General features: G+C 41.3%; 1 protein-coding gene across 3 annotated transcripts in view; it reads left to right on the top strand.

Moving 5' to 3' along the window:
- arhgef3 (Rho guanine nucleotide exchange factor (GEF) 3) overlaps window positions 1-18,775 on the top strand; it is a 398,054-nt gene that overhangs the window by 108,428 nt on the left and 270,851 nt on the right. For all 3 annotated transcript variants that reach the window (XM_078543531.1, XM_078543530.1, XM_078543529.1), the window contains exon 2: window positions 16,118-16,184. In XM_078543531.1, the coding sequence (XP_078399657.1) occupies window positions 16,118-16,184 (67 nt within the window). The remainder of the gene's footprint in view (window positions 1-16,117; window positions 16,185-18,775) is intronic.

Here is an 18,775-nt window from a genome sequence, read left to right as displayed (position 1 = left end):
ACATACTATATGATATAAACACCTTGTTTGAAATAAAATTTCCTCTTGATCACATGTTTTGCTTTTAAAAATTGAACCAGTACAAATAACTTCAATGCCCTTTTCCTGTTTCTGCCTTTTTCTTTCAAATTTCTTTAACCTTTACACTTTAGGAAGGATGTGAAGGCATTGGCGAGAGTGCAGAAAAGATTCATGAGAATGGTTCCAGGGATAAGAAACTTCAGTTATGAAGATAGATTGGAGAAGTTCGGATACTTTTCCTTGGAGAAAACAAGGCTGAGAGGAGATTTGATAGAGGTTTACAAAATCAAGAGGGGTCTGGACAGAGTGGATAGGGAGAAACTGTTCCCATTCATGAAATAAATGAGAACAAGAGGGCACAGATTTAAGGTAATTGTCATAAAGAAGCAAAAGCGATATGAAAAAAACTTTTACATTCAACAAATGGTTAAGGTCAGGAATGTACTGCCTGAGTGTGGTGGAGGCAGTTTCAATTGAGGCATTCAAAAGGGAATTACACTGTATTTGAAAAGGAACAATATAGGGTTATGGGGAGAAGGCGGGAGAATGGCACTAAGTAAATTGCTCATTTGGAGATCAAGTACAGACAAGATTGGCCTCCTTCTGCACTGTAACAATTCTGTGAATTTACTTTAAATTTCCACCTTCTATGCTCATTATTCATGATGTGATTACCTCTATCTTGGGAAGACTAAATGCAAATTGTGTGACTGTATTCTTTCAAACAACTCCATTCTGTCTGCAAGTGTGACACTGAACACTATTATGACACAGCCGACGGTAAAGGCTGAGTTGTTCAAAACCCAGAGGAAACTTGAAACAACTGTCATAACCCATTTTTTTCAATTTGTAAGTTTCAAGATGCAGGCTTTGAATTCAGTAGTAATAAGACCACCGAGTCTCAATAGATTTGATAAAACTAAATTAAACATTTATTAATACAAGAAGGATTGTAAACACATAGCTATGTCTACAAAATTACTACTATGATAACTACAAAAATCCCCTAATGAAACTGATTCTCAGTTAAACCCCAGGTAAGGCAACAGTAAATCTCATAGATTTAAACAGACACCTGGCAAAGCACACCCTGTTCAGTCACATTCAAAATGAGTTTCTTTCAGCCCTGAGTCCTTGAAAACAGCAGCTTGAGACTTACAGGCTGGAGGCTTCTCACTGTTGTTGGATCTTAAAATGTCTCTCCCTTCCACACAATCTATTTTCTGCTTCATACATATCTTTCTCTTTGAATGTAATTTTTCCATTGTATCACTAGGCATTTAACGTTACCTCTTCTAGCAATCACATCCTTTCATCCCACCAATTTTATTAGTAAGCTGAAAAAACCACACTGCATGGCATCTTCTAGCTAGGTGTAAGATTTCACCCGCAGTCTTGAATTGTTTCTTTTAACAAATGCAAATTTACACTACCTTCTACCCTCCTTACGTTTACCCAATTAACATCCCAAAACTACCATATATCAAAGCACCCAGACTAGCTGACTTTAATCCAATTAAGACACACAGACAACACATAGACACAGATCCCATTAGACCTCTATTTAAAAAAGTAATTTCCAATAACATTATAGATATTAGTATCTCTTCATGACAACACCCATGGCTGTTACTCTCTCTCCCATTCCCACTTTGACTTTGGCCTCTTACACTGTTCACAGAAAGTTCAAGCAAGGTTCAGGAACAGTGTATTACTTACTTTCTGACACTCTGCAGCCCTCTAATGTGCATATTGACTTCAGTAATTGTAAGCCTTTGCTCTACCTCCACACACTCTATAGGGTAGATTGCTGCAAACATGGGCTGATTATCAGTCTCCAGTGGTATTAGAGACAGTTAGCATTTGGATGGAGCCCCCTTCCTCAGAATGTTGTGCTGGTAGGGGGTCGCAGTCTTGGTGTTGGACCTTTTATTCTCTTTGGAGCTGGTGCACTTATAATATTTTATCAGCACACTCTGTTTAAATTTCAGACTTAATTTATAAACTGCCTGTGTACTCTACCTCTCCTTTTTTCTTCACTTTCCTGGATAGGCCTCTCATTGCCTTAGCTATTCACAGGTTATTGGGGCGCTTTACCACGCTAAAGGTGCGAAGCTAGTGTAAGGGGTTGTTTTTGAGGAGTTGATCCTGAGGCAGGGCTGATGAAAAGTACCATTTGAAAAGAATGCACAGGCGCAACAACAATTTTCATTCAGAATCACCAGCCAAAAATTATTGGAGCAGATTGTAAGAATCACACCACACAAGTGCCAGGCAAAAACCATCTCCCCTTGGCATTCAATGGCATTACCATTGCTGAATCGCACACTATCAACATCCTGAGGATTACCATTGAACAGAAACTTAACTGGACCTGTCATATAAATACTGTGGCTACAGGAGCATGTCAGAGGCTGGGAATTCTGTGGGGAGTAACCCACCTCCTGACTCCCCAAACTCTGTCACAACCTACAAGGCACAAGCCAGGAGTGTGATGGAATACTCTCCACTTGACTGGATGAGTGCAGCTCCAAAAACACTCAAGGAGCTCCACACCGTCCAGGACAAAGCAGCCCACCCCATCTGCCACCTTCACCACTGACACCCCATCCACTACCTTAAATATTCACTGCCTCCGCCACTGGTGCAAAGTAGCAGCAGTGTGTGCCAACTACAAGATGCACTGCAGGAACTCTCCAAGCCACCTTTGACAGCACCTTCCAAACCTGCAAACTCTGCTACTTAGAAAAACAAGCAGATGTGTGGGAACACCATCACCTGGAAGTTCCCCTCCAAACCATACACCAGCCTGACTTGGAACCATATCACTGTTCCTTCACTGTTGCTGGATCAAAAACCTGGAACTCTCTTACTAATAGAGCTGTAGTTGTACTTACACTAGATAGATTGTAGCAGTTTAAGATGGCAGCTCACCACCCCTTTTCAAAAGCAATTAGCAATGGACAACATATGCCTTGCCAGTGACATCCAGATCCCATGAAAGAATTTAAAAAAAACATAGAGGGGTAAGGTGCACGGTATATTGTAATAGCTGATGGAGCTGTAAATTTATTCTGAGCAAAAATAACAGGAAAACAACTGGGATGCAAGTTTTGATATACATTGCATAATTCCCTTCCTTCACCACACTTCAGCCACTATTAAGGAGCTCAGTGGATTATGTTTGTATCCTTCACACAAACTATCATTAAAAATGAATGAATAGATGGTGAAACATATCTATGTCACAAGGGTGAAACGGACTGGTAGTGAATTGGCAACTGATTCTTCACCCACTAGTTTTAATTTCTCAATGGCTTGGAAGAGTTACCCATTTGTTTTCATTTCCAACCAAGTTAAAACAACAGTAGGCTTGGAAGTGAATCTCCAAAGGAATTAACTATTGTTCTGTGAACTTCAATGGAAAGATCATCAAGTGCGGTGAAAGTACAGCAATTCGCTACAAACCTGTTTGCGCTGCTGGTATAAACCAGATTCAGCCCCTTAATCTCCAATTTTGACAATTTAAGGACCTAGTGATAGAAGCTGGCATGTTGCTGATGGTTAGGACTATAATAGGCATTTTTTGTTTGGATTTGCTTCTGGGAATGGGCGGGTTGTATTTGCCACAGATGTTTCCTTGACAAGCTTACTGTGCCAAGGAAAGTGAATATTTTATATTGGGTTACTTACAAAACTCCCAGAAGGTCTGACCTGACTGTCCTCTTGTAGTTTGTGAGCACAGTGTATTTGTAGTCATCAATTCATCATGTTTGAGTAATGCCATTTCCAAGGCTCCATTATTCGACAGGATGGGAAATGCAGTGAGTGTGTGTTCAATGTATATAATCCTAATGATTGCTTATGGGTGTTGCTGTATAGACTATCTGGAGTCGTCAAACAACAAAAAGGAAAGTCTCTGGAGAAAAATGGAGGAAAGTATTTGCAGGAGCGTACCTTTTCATTGGAGTCAATAGGGACAAGAGATTGTTGTAGTGCTCTGTTGCTATGACACCCTCAGTGTTGTGTCATTCCAGTTGGAGGATGCAGCATGTAATTGATCTATTTTTCAATAGGCAACAGCTGCTAGACAGATGTTAACTGGTTAAATTCTAATACTATTTTAAAAGGGGAATGGTTAGGAAAGAGAATGCAAAGGTACATTTATGAGTAGGAATCTTTGAAACTGAATATTATGAAGCTTACCATCTACTCACTTGGGATGTTGCTTAATATAACCTGTCCTTGATGTTCACATAAAGCATTTTACATACACATCATAGAATTGGAAGTGTGAGAGAGCCACAAACATGTTACATGCAAAGACATCTGCAGTGCCCTTCATTGAAATTAGTTTTTGCTCACTGAGTCAAAGTGGAGTAGCTGTCTCAGGTGTGAATTGTAAAGCTAAAAATGTGATTGATATTCAGTGACTTCCTGCTTCATTTAACAAGAGCCTCCGGTTCCATTACATAGAGAATTTATGCAGTAGTTAGTGGTGAAGAAAACCTTGAAATATATTCCAGTTTCTAAACAGAGATTTGATGTAGATGGTTTAATTTTGTAGGTAAAATAGCAATTCGTACTGTATTGGTCATGCTGTAGTAAAATTTTCTGTATATTTATTCTCAGGGTAGATGGAAGGTTGGGAGGCTGGAACCCATTGACAAAGGAAAATGCAGGTATCCTTGAGTGTTTAATAGGGGGGATTTATCTCCACATCAATTAATGCCCACTTAAGGGCATCATTCGACCGCTGCTAGCATTTAACCGGCGTCATGAGCGGCCCACGCCATGTGGCGAGCCTGGCTTGATTCTCTGCATGGGCTGGTGGTGGGCAGGGAGTGTCCCTTCTTAACTGGCCTCCTGGCCCCATTGGAAGGCCCCCCCAGGTGTAAAATCATGTTGCCCTCCTCCTATGGCCTCTCAAACCCCGGCTCCCACACTTCTTTGATAAACCCCAAACGTTTACAAAGTTCCAATTCGTCGCAACTTGCCCCCTCATCACTCAAGTGCAGTACCAGTAGCCACTGCTCTCTTGGTGGCGCTAGATCTGTTTGAAATCTATCCCATTTAGCACGGTGGTAGTGCCGCACAACACAATGTAGGGTATCCTCAATGTGAAGGCAAGGCTTCTTCTCCACAAGGACTGTGCGGTGGTCACTCGTACCGATACTGTCATGGACAGATGCATCTGTGGCAGGCAGGTTGATGAGGATGAGGTCAAGTATGTTTTTCCCTCATGGCCCCTTAAACTCACTCCCACTCTGCCATGGAAATCCAAGACTTTAGAACAGACTGCTTGTTGCAGCCTAAAACTTTTCTGGCTTGACCGGATGGCTGATTCAAACCTGCACCTTCTCCCAGCCCAGAACTCCAGCTATAGTTCCAGCTGCTACATCTCACCAAAAGCTATAACTCCCAGCTACAGTAACTCTAAAATACCTTTTTCCCCCTTTCAGCTCAGGTTCCATTGTTCCCACACCTCTTTGCAACGTAAATCATTCCAAATATAAACTCTTCCATGTCTCTACTTTGTCTTTGCTTTTGGGTCAATAAAATATAATATCCCCAATTCTGTTTACCTATGGAACTACTGCAAGATGCAAACATGTTTTGTGTCACCTGTGACTTCCCTTTGATATTCAAACAAACTCTCCAATTACCTAAAAATGCAAATGTTAGACCTAACCTATTCACTTGTATCTCAAACCTAACACCTCTACCCTTTTCATGTTTTAAACCCCCCAGATAACCTGTTTCCTATTAATCTCTGCCCAGCTTAATTAAATCTCACTCTCTCTCTCTCTCTCTCACACACACAGTCTTCTACACAAAATAATACAATATTCCCCAAAAATATAAAAAAAACATCAATTTCTCACAGTGTACAGAACTTCTGTATTCTGAAGGAATTACACTCAAGAAAATGTCCTTATAAATCTTTATTTTAGTGGAAGGAACTAGCTTTTTGGCAGATGTTGGCACATCTACTAGTTATTAATTAGCCTAGATTATGCAGGTGAATAGAGCAACACCTTAATGAAACAGAAAATGGTTATCCAAACAAAAGGGTTTATATTTTCATTAGAGATGGGAGAATTCATGATCGTATCTTTGTGTAACATAGAGCAGGTCTATGAAATGGAGGATCAGCCTGTTTTAATTAGTGTTGGGTACAATTGCTTGGAATGTGGCAGCATTAGCAGGTATAAAAGATCCACTAAGACAAAGGAACACAGAGTTTCCAGTACATCCTTTTAAGAAAAGCTGCAAAATATTACAGCATATTTTATATTTCACCAGAATAGTCTGCTGCAGTCAGGAATGAATGGAACAGATCTGTGCTTGGAGTACATTGCTGTTATCCAAATTGATGTTGAGTGCAATAGCCTAACAAACTGAACTGAGTGCATAATTTAGGCTGAAACTTTAGTGCAGCATTGAGGGAGTTCTGCATTGGAGGTGCATGTGATACTAAACTGAGGCTCTGTCAGGTAAATGAAAAGGATCCTATGATACTTCTTGAAGCAGAGGACGGGAGTTCTGGTATACTGGCCAATTTTTGTTCCACAAACAACACCTAAAATGGATGATTTGGTTATTTATTTCAGTACTATTTGTGGGACTTAGCACTAGACCGAATGATGGATGTTGTGTAGGTTTGGCTTGGTTATAGAACTGCCAGCTTTTCTATCTATGAAAGGACATGCAAGGCCAGTTTTACATTTTAGCAGAAAGTTCAAAATTACACACTCTGTGTCTTGCCAGACTTTGTTGGATGCTGAGTGTTATTTGGTAAAACTGAAACACTGCATACATTCTCAGAAATCATATTGTTCAAGTAGGTACTGTTACTCATAATTCAACCTGGCATCTACTTGAGAGGAAAAATTTTCCCCCCGTTGGGGGGGGAGGTACAGGAGCCGGCACACCTCCGATCGACGCCCCCAATTGGGGGCGCACTGCCATTTTACGTGGGTGGGCCAATTAAGGCCTGCCCAGCGTGACATCCACCAGGAAACGCTATGTGCTCCCTGTGCGGGTGGGGGAGGGGGGGTGGTGGGTGGGTGGGAGGGGGGGTGGTGGGTGGGTGGGAGGGGGGGTGGTGGGTGGGTGGGAGGGATGGTGGTTGGATCCCCTAAGACGGGAGTGCGCTCTTTCGTGCTGCCTCAGGGGGATTGGCGCCAAATTCAAAAGTGGTCAGTGCACAAACATAAAATTTCCCTGACATGACACTGTCACATGAGTTGGGACATGTCCATCACTTTCATTTAAACGTTTATTAAATTTTTAAAAACCTTCATGAAACCTCATCCCGCCCATGGATGAGGTTTCATGCTTTTTCTGAAGCCCACCAGGGTTCCCAGCCTGCCCGCCAACCTTAATGTTGGATGGGCAAGTCCATTAACTACTTGAATTACTTTTTAAAATGGCCTCAATTGGCCGTTGACAGGTTGGCGGGTGCACAGCTGATTCGGCTGCGCCCCCACCAACCTGAAAATTGAAATGACGTGGGATGAAGTCGGGAGTTCCGCCTCCACACGTCAGTAGGCCTCAATTTATGATCCATCATCTCCAAGATATTTTTCTCACCCCTCAAAAAGAATGAGGCAGAGAACATTTTCCAAATAAGCCTAAGAAAAATAATAAATAGATACAAGTCGCTTCATGATATGACTGTGAGAATGATTCTTGAACCAGTCACCACCAAGAATTGTGATTTTGACATAAGTTTACTGAGAACTCATCCACTGCGGACAGGTGGTGGGTGGAGATTGGGGGTGAGGGCGGGGGTGGTTTTCTCTGAAGAACAGAAGCACTTTTCAGAAAGTAGGTCACTCGATTTTTCTAAAGAATGTTCCTATTTAGGATGCATAGATGTTGGATAGTAGAGACTTGATTGATATGAATTTCTACACAGCATCGGTTGGGCCTTCTGATGTTAATTGGTTGTTAAATATATTTCCTCATTTTATTTTAAAAAGTGATGGCATCCTTTTTTCCCTAGATCAGTTTATTAATCAGAAATCAGCAAATTTGCTCCGATTGTCATTCTTGATTTTAATATTTTTACCTAGAGGAAGCCTTTCTCCTGGCCATGTGATTGACTTGGTAAATGCAGAGTCCCCTTTAGTGACAATGAACAAAAGTGAATTATGTATCACTCACTATGTACGAGGAATGGATGAGTAATACTGTGCACTGGAGTATTCAGATATGATTCATTTGTACTTCCAACTTCAAGGTGCTGTCAACAGGCTGCAGTGTAGGGTAATCTAGCAACAAGGTCAAATGCTGTATCTTCAGATCTAATGGAACCAAATGACTCAGCTTCAGACATTGTAACATAACATGAGTGGTGGCTGCTCAGGCTAGAAGAGCATTTTTAATACTAACTTCTCAACATGTCTAATGATGATCCTTCTTGCTAATTACAAAGCAAGATAGTGTGTTAACATTTTTGGTGTAAAAAAACTTCTTGTTTTTCTGTGTTCTTGATTTAAGTTGGATTATAGCTGCTGCTTGTGGTGTTTAATAAAAATAAGTTACACTGGGAAAAGGTGCATTTACACTAAGTTAGTTGGAATAGCAATGCTTAATAGTGTTACATAATTCAAGACCAGGTGCCTTGTAAGCGACCACCACTGAGAGGAGGCATGTGTGACATATTGGTACTCCAGTATGATCCGCAATGGAACAATAGAACATAATTATAATGAGTCCAGGTAGGGAATTTGGAGGGGAAGCTATACAGAAAACAAATGCTTCCCCACAGGATGGGAAGGATCATCAGAGGCAGAGCTAAGCCTTCGAATACTGAGCTGTGAGGAAATGAAATACCTGGAAGCGAGTTGATCCCCAATGGTTCTAATCTTTAGTTTATTTCAGAAATTTTCTTAATTCAAACTTGAATGAAAAGAAATAATTTCATTAAGGTTTCAAATCAGTATTCCAATTAGTTAATCCAGCACGCAAGGGATTACTCTGCAAGGTCTCTCCATCCTCTAAGCCATATTTAGAACCTTAGCCTATCATAACTGATACTGTAATGGTGCAGTGCATGTGACATTACGGGTTTGCTAGAAACGTGCAGTGGTCAGTGGCACCATAAGGGTTTGAGTACGATACCCATCCAAGTATAACAATTGTTGCCTGGGTCAGATGGTTTTTAATTTTAGTTTGGACATACAACTTGCTTTTTAGGGGATTGTTTGAGTAGTGTTAAACATTGATACTTTAATAACTATCTTCTTTTATAAGTAAGGGGTAACAATAAAAGCTTTTTGTCACAAATGTATAATTGTGATGTCATAGATTTTGTAATAAAAAGCAAATCTTCCTTTTTAAATGGACACAAGAATCCTTAAAGATGGCTGCCAAAAGTCACCTGACCTTTTCAACTGCATTGTGGTTAAGCTTCCAGAAAACTTCAGTGAATAGCAGGCAGACATACCCAAACATGAAAAGACTTTTGAAGTTCATTGAGTCTTCAAACAGACATGGCTTTCCCTGAAGGTGTGAAAACCTTGGCTCCTTTTGAATACTAGAGCTGATTAGGAGACTTTGGATTGCTAAATGGGATTACCATTTGCCTTATTTGGAAGATAACTTGGTATTTTGTCAGGATCACATAATAGCAAACATTTTAAGTTTTTGCGCTGTATAAAGATAGGTTGCAAAGAGCCATATTGTGTGCAGAACCCCAGGAAGAACTTTGAGAAACAACTTCAGAGAGTGTTCTTGGCTCAGGGAGGACAAAGGGGAAGCTTTTTTTTAAAGAAATCAACTGCTGTTTCTGCTGAAAAGGTCAAGGTAACCTGCAAGATCTGTAACCACAGAATTAGTGAGGCATAGGAAACCTTTTCTCCCTCCCAATGACTTGCTGAATCCACCCGAGAGGCATCTGCAGAAGCCATCACAGCTGCTAATCGAACCTCAAGTTTCAAGTGCTTCACTTCAGAAAGAAAGAACTCAAGCATCAGGTCCGCAATGATATCTCACAGAGACTGATTTGAAATCTCACCTTTAAATATTTTTAAATCTTTATCTGCTTTGAACCATTGTATCTGTATTTTAGTTAATAACTTTATCATTTTTGCCTAAAGAGCTTTTAGTAGTAGTTTTTGTAATAATGTTTAATGTCTTGTTTAAGACGGAAGTTTGTCTGCTACATTATTTTTAAATTGAACCATTCATAAATTGAAAAGGGGGCTGCATACACAAACACAAATTCTTAGCTCATGGACCACTTTAAGGAAATACCTTTTACATGACATTATACTCTATCATTGTACTCACTGTAATTGTACATTTAAAAGTTTTATATCACCACATGAAAACTTTGGTTCACCAGAATTAATTTTTTTCTATAATTTTCTATTTGAGACATGATAGAACTTCTGTATGATGTGATTGAGTTAATAAACGCTATCTAATAAGGGAAATGTTTCTGACAATCCCTAAGGTCCATGACTGTGGGTTCAGAGTGTCAGGAAGATGTCTGAGATGCTGTCATATATATTCAGGTGGCAGATCTTTTTTATTTCCTATTTTTAAAAAATTTTAACATGTTAGCCATGATATCCCGAAACTTGCTTGATTGCTGTGGGAAATCAATGAGCAATGTCCAAGAGTTTTCCTAAAATTACAATTTTTCCCCCTTTTTTTGGTGTTGTTCTTTCCCTGATCTTTCCCCCCACCCCCCCCAGGAGCTATCATTTCTCCCTATTGGGGAGGGTGATCCACAAGCTTGTACCATCTAAATAAGTGAGTATTGATGGGTTTGATGTACGATAATGACGCTTGCGTTGCCTGATATTTTCAGTAGACCTTGATTCTCCACGGCACAGTTCAGTCTTATAGGGTGTCAGAACAGCAAATAATGTTGTAGACAGTGTTGTGGGCAGAGCTGTTGGAAATGTAATCAACATACTTTGGGGGCGGAAGATTATTAATAGCATTTTGAGGGCACAAGGAGCACTGTTAATTCAATCAGAATTCCCCATTTAATGTGAGCACTTCTTCTACGCTGTATAGTAAGGCCTTGCAAACAATTCACGGGTGATACTTTATTAGTCATCCACTTTAAAATCACCTACCACTGTCTTAAGAATAGGAATGATTACCAAATATGATCTGTCAGGTTCCTTCGCATGGCAGAAGTATTATTATTCATCTTTTAATAAGGTTGTTCTAATTCTTAATGTAAGCTTTTTGTAATTAATTTATGGGATATGGGCATCGCTGGCTAGGCCAGCATTTACTGCCCATCCTTATTGCCCTTGAGAAGGTGGTGGTGAGCTGCATCCTTGAACCGCTGCAGCCCTGTGGTGTAGGTACATCCACAGTGCTGTTAGAGAGGGAGTTCCAGGATTTTGACCCAGTGACAGTGAAGGAACGGTGATATATTCCCAAGTCAGGATAGTGAGTGGCTTGGAGGGAGACTTCCAGGTGGTGGTGTTCCCAGTATCTGTTGCCCTTGTCCTTCTAGATGGTGGCGGTCATGCGTTTGGAAGGTGATGCCTAAGGAGCCTTGGTGAGTTTCTTGCAGTGCATCTTGTAGATGGTACACATTGCTGCTACTGTGCATCAGTGGTGCAGGGAGTGAATGTTTTTTGTGGAAGGGGTGCCAATTGTGCCTTGTAGATGGTGGACAGGCTTTGGAGAATCAGGAGGTGAGTTACTTGCTGCAGGATTTCTAGCCTCTGAACTGCTCTTGCAGCCACAGTATTTATATAGCTAGTCCAGTTCAGTTTCTGGTCAATGTTAACCCTCAGGATGTTGATAGTGGGGGATTCAGCGATAGTAATGTCGTTGAATGTCAAAGGGTGATGGTTAGATTCTCTCTTGTTGGAGATGGTCATTGCCTGACACTTGTGTGGCGTGAATGTTACTTATTGCTTGTCAGTCCAAGCCTGGATATTGTCCAGGTCTTGCTGCATTTGGACATGGACTGCTTCAGTATTTGAGGGGTCACGAATGTGCTGAACATAGTGCAATCATCAGCGAACATCCCCACTTCTGATCTTATAATGGGAGGAAGGTCATTGATGAAGCAGCTAAAGATGGCTGGGCTTGGGACACTACCTGAAGAACTCCTGTAGTGATATCCTGGAACCGAGATGATTAACCTCCAACAACCACAACCATCTTCCTTTGTGCTAGGTATGACTCTGATCACTGGAGAGTTTTCCCTCTGATTCCCATTGACTCCAGTTTTGCTTGATGCCATACTTTGTCAAATTCATATCAAGGGCAGTCACTCTCACCACACCTCTGGAGTTCAGCTCTTTTGTCCATGTTTGAACCAAGGCTGTAATGAGATCAGGAGCTGAGTGGCCCTGGCGGAACCCAAACTGAGAGTCAGTAAGCAGGTTATTGCTGAGCAAGTGCTGGTTAATAGCACTGTTGCTGACCCATTCAATCACTTTATCGATCACTTTACATGTACAGAAACTCCATTCCAAAAGTTTATGTAAGTAGTTTTTATGTAAAATGTTGACATTAAATGTGACCAAAAATAATGACAACTGGAAATTCGACAGGATTTCAACAACATTCAAGAAGCTTGACACCATTCAGGACAAAGCAGCACCCTTGACTGGCACCCCTTCCACCAATATTGACTCCCTCCACCATGATGAATAGTGGCAACAGTGTGTACCATGTAAAGGTGTACTACAGAAACTCACCAAGGCTCCTTAGGCAGCATGTTCCAAACCCACAACCACTACCATTAGAAGGACAAGGGTAGCAAATATTTGGGAACATCATCACCTGGAAGTTTCCCTCCAAGCCACTCAACATCCTGATTTGGAAATATATCACCATTCCTTCACTGTCACTAGGTCAAAATCCTGGAACTCCCTCCCTAACAGCACTGTGGGTGTACCTACATCACATGGACTGCAGTGGTTCAAGAAGGCAGCTCACCACCACCGTCTCATCCTCTTTTCCAAATTCTAACTTATACCAAATCAGGCCACTTGGTCTGGCGAGTTCATTACTAATCCTGCTTCAAAATTGGTGCAAGATGTTTTCTGTTTTTTTAAATGAACTATTTATAGAAATATCAGTTACAATTATTTTCACAGAAATGATCAAATATTTGGTCCCACATATGCTGTAATTTTCTTATTGGCCAGTAGTGTCACTATTTGGTATATTTAATCATGGAACACTGTTCAAAATTGGTTCGACTTGTATGGTAGAGGAAGTTTGATTTTGTATATCCAATTCCTGAACATTTTTTTAATGTTGATAATACTTGTCAATTTAAACAGATCGATTTGCAAAGTTTGATGAGTGGTCTTTAGAAACCATATATGCGAAGACAAATATAATCAGTCATTTTCAGTTAACTCACAATTGGCTTTTTGACAATTATCCGAAGTAACCTCCTCCCACAAGAATGTGTTCCTTTCAAATAGGCTTCACTGGAATCTGCCTGCAAGTCCCTGTATCTGTGAAGACAAACATTAAGAATAAAGAACAGACTTGTATGTATACAGCACTGTTCATGACCTCAGGACAGGCTAAACCACTTCACAATGAATTAAGCAGTTTTGAAATGTGGAGGGAAATATGTCATCCAGTGTGTGCACACAGCAAGGTCTCACAAATTGCAATGAGATAAATAATCAATTAACTGCTTTCAGTATTGTTGGCTCAGTGTTAAATGTTGGCAGGTGCTCACCTTCCTTCACTGGCTATGACTAGTGGTTTGGATGAGTCCTAACTTATGGTGGATGGGCAATGACCAAAGATCTGACTTCAGAGTGAATCATTTATATTCTAAATGATTTCAAACAATTAAAATCCTGAGTACATTAACTATCCTCCCTGTTCATCCATTTTCCATGCTTTAAGTGAAAAATAGATGCTACATAAATTTGCAGCAAATGTTATTAAAAATCCAAGCAAGCAGCGTCACCAAGCCAGCAGGAACAAAATAATTTCATTTTTAACAAATTAACTTAAATGAAGTCCTTAAACTACTTAATTTGTCCATGCACATTAAAATAAAATGGATGTTTATAATCCATCAAACTCATTTACATGATCCTTTTAGGCTTTGGAGCAAGCCAGAGAAAAGTTTCTGTGAATCTTTTGTCGTGAGTCACCCAATCGACTGTCCAGTCGAGGGAGCTGGGGTGAGACAAACACGTGTAGTGAGTTAAACTGTGGTCCCATGAGGGGGAAATGTGTGAAAGGTGGCATGGAAGAATTATCAGCTATAACTGACCCTGAACCTGAACATTGGATTTTAGATGTTCAAAACTGATTCCATGCTGTTTACACGTTGAATTCATTCCATTGCAGACTCTCAACTTGTGATGGTTTCATATTTTCTCTTCCCTGTCCTTTGCTCACCACTGCAACCTGTCTCATCTAATCTCTTCCGTGTCTGCGTCACTCCAATCCTCTTTCTAACCATTTGCATGTGTGGTTTGGCTTTCACTCCAAACCCAAGCTTCTTTCTCCCTCTTTTATCCTCAACCTTTCTTAGACCATTCTCTCTTTCTCCTATGTCACCTCACCATTCTACTTTTCAGTTGACTCAACTTGGGTTATTTGCCCTGCCCCACTCCATCCCTGTGCGATTTAATCACCACTTCCTACTTTGTTGCCACATCCTAAACTTGAATGCCCCTTGAATAAATCCACAGCTATCCTCTGTGTTTCTTCTTCCAGCAAGCTCCATGGGCCCCATTGAAGCATCTCGCTGTATCCTTACAAGCAGTAACTTCAACTGCCCATCCTCCCCTCTCAGAGATCTATCCACTCTACAGTTAAACTCAACAATCCCCTTTCTGGCCTCGATTGAAATTTGGCCTATGGTTGGGAGACACCTTCACCTTTAATGACCCTCGCCTCCTGGCTATACCTTCAAATACCTGGCCCACCTAAACTGTTGCAGTGGTATTATGGCCCTTAGCGCTAAGTCACACCTTGCATTCACTCCTTCAACACCTTTTCTGGCGCCTCTTCTTGTTCTATCTCTGACAGGTGGGCAGGTAGCCCATCAGTCAAATGGAAATGAAGTCCAGGAGTTAAAGTAGCCCAAATTTCACATCAGCATTGCTTTATGAGCTTGATATGTGCCTTCCCTCCCCACCACCCCTGCACCTTTTGTTAGAGGAGTTATGTTGGAGTTGAGGGGAGGAAGTCCTGAATAGGGTGCCCCCCGCAGTGACCAGTGTTGGAATGTTAATTTATAATGACAACTTGAGGCTGGATTTTATGGCTCCCCTCCAGCATATTTGATGGCGAGGGGAGGCTCATAAAATAAAACGTGTGGTCTTCCCACCGTCTTCCCACCCACCCCTGACCTGCCTCCCATGCTATATTGGGCAGGGAAGGCATCAGGCAGCCTGCCGGTCCTTAGACCTGTTGAGGCCCTTATTCAACCAATTAATGACTACTTGTCTTAGACAGTGTCAAGCTTCTTCAGTGTTGGAGTTGGAGTTGCACTCTTCCAAGTAAGGGAGGAATATTCCTTTACACTACTTATTTGTGCCTTGAGTGGAAAGAGTTTGAGGAGTCAGGAAATGAGTTACCTGCCACAGAATTCCCAACTTCTGACCTGTTCTTGTAGCCACAATATTTATATGGTTGATCCAGTTAAGTTTCTGGTCAATAGTGATCCCAGGATGTTGATGGTGGGGGAATCAGTAACAAAACTGGCACTGAACATCGAGGGGATGTAGTTAGATTTGTCTCTTGTTGAAGATAGCCATTTTCTGGCACTTGTGTGGCGCAAATATTAATTACCACCTATCAGCCCGAGCTTGCATGTTGTCCATGTCTTGCTGCATATGGACATGGAACAGCAGCAGGTGAAATTTAACATGATCACGTGTAGCACCAAATATAAGGAGAAACAATGGATAATTATTTTTATTCTTCATGGAGTGTAAGTGTCACTGGCAAGGCTAGCATTTGTTGCCCATCCCTAATTGCCCTTGAAACACAGATGAGTTCTCTTGCAGTTGTCATCACACCCATGGACTGTTTATGGATTTTAAATCTGTTACCTGACGTTTGGAAAAGGTCCTGACAGTAAAAGTTCTATTTTCTTTTTGTTTCCCAGGTCTACCTTACAGCATGGTAGCACCTCCTCCCTGCTTTCTGCAGTCAGTGGCTGGAATTTCAAGGGGGTAAGTTTATCATGACCTTAACTACACTTTTATCCCTGATGCTGGGTATGGGTAGGATTGTATATACATGCATACCTTTACCACATCTTTCAAATGCTCCATGTACAATGAATTAGCAAGATCCCCCAATTAAGTGAATGACCAGTTAATCTGACTTTGGTGATGTTGATTGAGGAGGGGGATATGTTGTTCAGAACATTGCCTTTTAAATAATATTACAGAATCCTTAACCTCCACCTGAACCAGTGGAACAGGTGGATAGGACATTGGCTTAATATTGCATGTGGCTCTTCAGATAATAGTGTTCCCTCAGTACTGCATTGGTCAACATTAATAATATCCAAGATTTATTTCTCTGCAGAATGCTTTAATGTAAACTGTTCAGTCACAAGGCCATCCATTAAGTTTAAGACCATGCTTCCATTCATTTGCCTATATTGTAAGTTTTGGATATTGTTTAGGATTTACCCACCAATGAGACAGTCGCACTAAGAACAATAGAACAATACTTCTTTTTTCCCAATCTTCCAGCCTACAGCAAACTGGGCAAACCAAATAATAAGAAATAGCACAAATACAGTTTGGTTGTCCGGGCTTCATAGGCCAGATAGCCAAGGATCAAGGAGCTGTATATGGCGCATTGCCAGAAGCTTTGATGTCACTTTATGCCCTGGAGTGAGATTTGAACCCAGAATGACTTAAGGTTGGCGCTACTAAAAGAGTCAAGCCGACACACACAATCAAGACACATTTTACAAAATCCAAATGAAGTTGCAAAAATATTTTCATGTTATTTATTTCCACCCCTTTCTGAAGTACCTTGCTACAGTTAGTCCCAGCATCCATAGGCTATGGAAGGGAGAAATAAACGAGGATTCTTGCACTTGACAAGAGTGACCCATGTGAGAAACTGGACAAGTGAACATCCATTGAGGGCCGATCCACAATAAATGTACTTCTGAAGAGGCTGACATCTTATGGGAAAGTTTGCAGAGATAGAGGTTAGGGAGGGCATGATTGAACATGCCTATGATCCTCCTCAAGGTTGAATAGTCTATTAACTGATTGTTTAGATGCACATATGGAAAGTTACCAATGTCCTGTAAGAGTCACTGCCTTCAGCAGGAGAGGGGAGCAAATTGGGAACTCCTGTCCGTACAAACTGGATATTGTAATATAATTATTTTTTAACATACAAATGATTATAATGTGTTAAATATACACATTAGAAGAGAACAAGCTTTATTTCATAAATTCAAGGGAGAGTTTTATTTTACAACCTATAATTAATACTGGACTTAGCCTATTTATCTATAAATTATAGATAAATAAGTAATAGAAACAGTCGCTTACTTGTATAGAACTTGAATATTGTTGAAAAGAGCGACGAGTTGACCAAATTTTTAGTCTTGCACTCATCAGGACAAATGCAGAATGTCAAATTTCAAACCATCATAATAATGTACACTACAGAGAAAAGGATGTTGACTGGTCGACTCAGCAATATGTCTCTCTTTTCAACAATATTCAAATTATAAAAATTTGCACTATTCCCCAGCTTTTCATGGTAATCATGAGCAATTGGTTAAAAGTAATGGGTGAGAACTTTGTTGCCGGACTGTTGGCCAGGGAAGATGGTGGCTTCCTTGTCTACTGTGCAGCATTTATATTTTCAGTGAGCATTATTCATTAGACAGGTTTGGCAATGGCTTCACTTAAATCTAATCTACAATAATAGATTGTAGATATTTAGGCCAGAATCGTCCGCTTCCATTGGCGGCGGGGGTCATGGCAGGCGTGAGCGGACAATATGGCGAGAAGGCCAAAAATCAGTTTTATGCCGTTGTGAAACCAGTTTGCGATCATCTGCTCCACCAGTCAATGGCGGGCCGTGTTTCCCAACATCCAATGTCGGCAACTTAATTTGCATTTGCATCTCATCATTGTGACTGCACGCCTGAATCATCCACCTCCCCAATCCCCACGTCAAATTTACTGCCCACGTTGGCATGATTTACGACTGCCTTAAAAAGGCATATATCTGACCAGCTGAACTTCAAGGGGAACTCGGAGCTGAGTGCACACAATCTTACGCAGCGCTTGCGAGGATCGCCTGTATGACATCAAGGAGGAGGTACCACGCATCCAGTGGGGGCACAGGCAAGTCGCTTTTTCCCGGCTGGTTTTCAGTGTGGTGCCGGGTCAAGGGCTGCAGTACGGGTGGGGCTGGGGGCGTGGGGCAAGGCAGCACAGACTGAAGGAAGTACACAAGCACATGCTGGTGGGGTGGCGGGGGGGTGGCGGGTGGGGGAGCAGCCGCGCACTTGGAAAAGCTTGTCACAAGTGAGCATTCTCCCTCAGCTGAGACCGTTCAGCTCCATTGACATGCTTGGAGTCGGGCCTCTGAAGCATTTCTGCCCACTCAAGCAACCCGAAAACATGAATGTGCCACCAAATGCTTCAGGACTTCTCACTACTCGGGGACAGACTGCAAATTAATGTGCATTTTAGGGGGCTGCAGAACAATTGGACGACTGGGCAAATTGTAGAATCCCCTTGTGAAAGATGGGCATGGTGCAGTGACTGGTGGA

The sequence above is a fragment of the Cetorhinus maximus genome, chromosome 6 (assembly GCF_964194155.1).
Source record: "Cetorhinus maximus chromosome 6, sCetMax3.hap1.1, whole genome shotgun sequence".
Taxonomy (NCBI): domain Eukaryota; kingdom Metazoa; phylum Chordata; class Chondrichthyes; order Lamniformes; family Cetorhinidae; genus Cetorhinus; species Cetorhinus maximus.
Note: the sequence above shows the minus strand (reverse complement) of the source record. Positions and strands in the feature narration are given on the sequence as shown.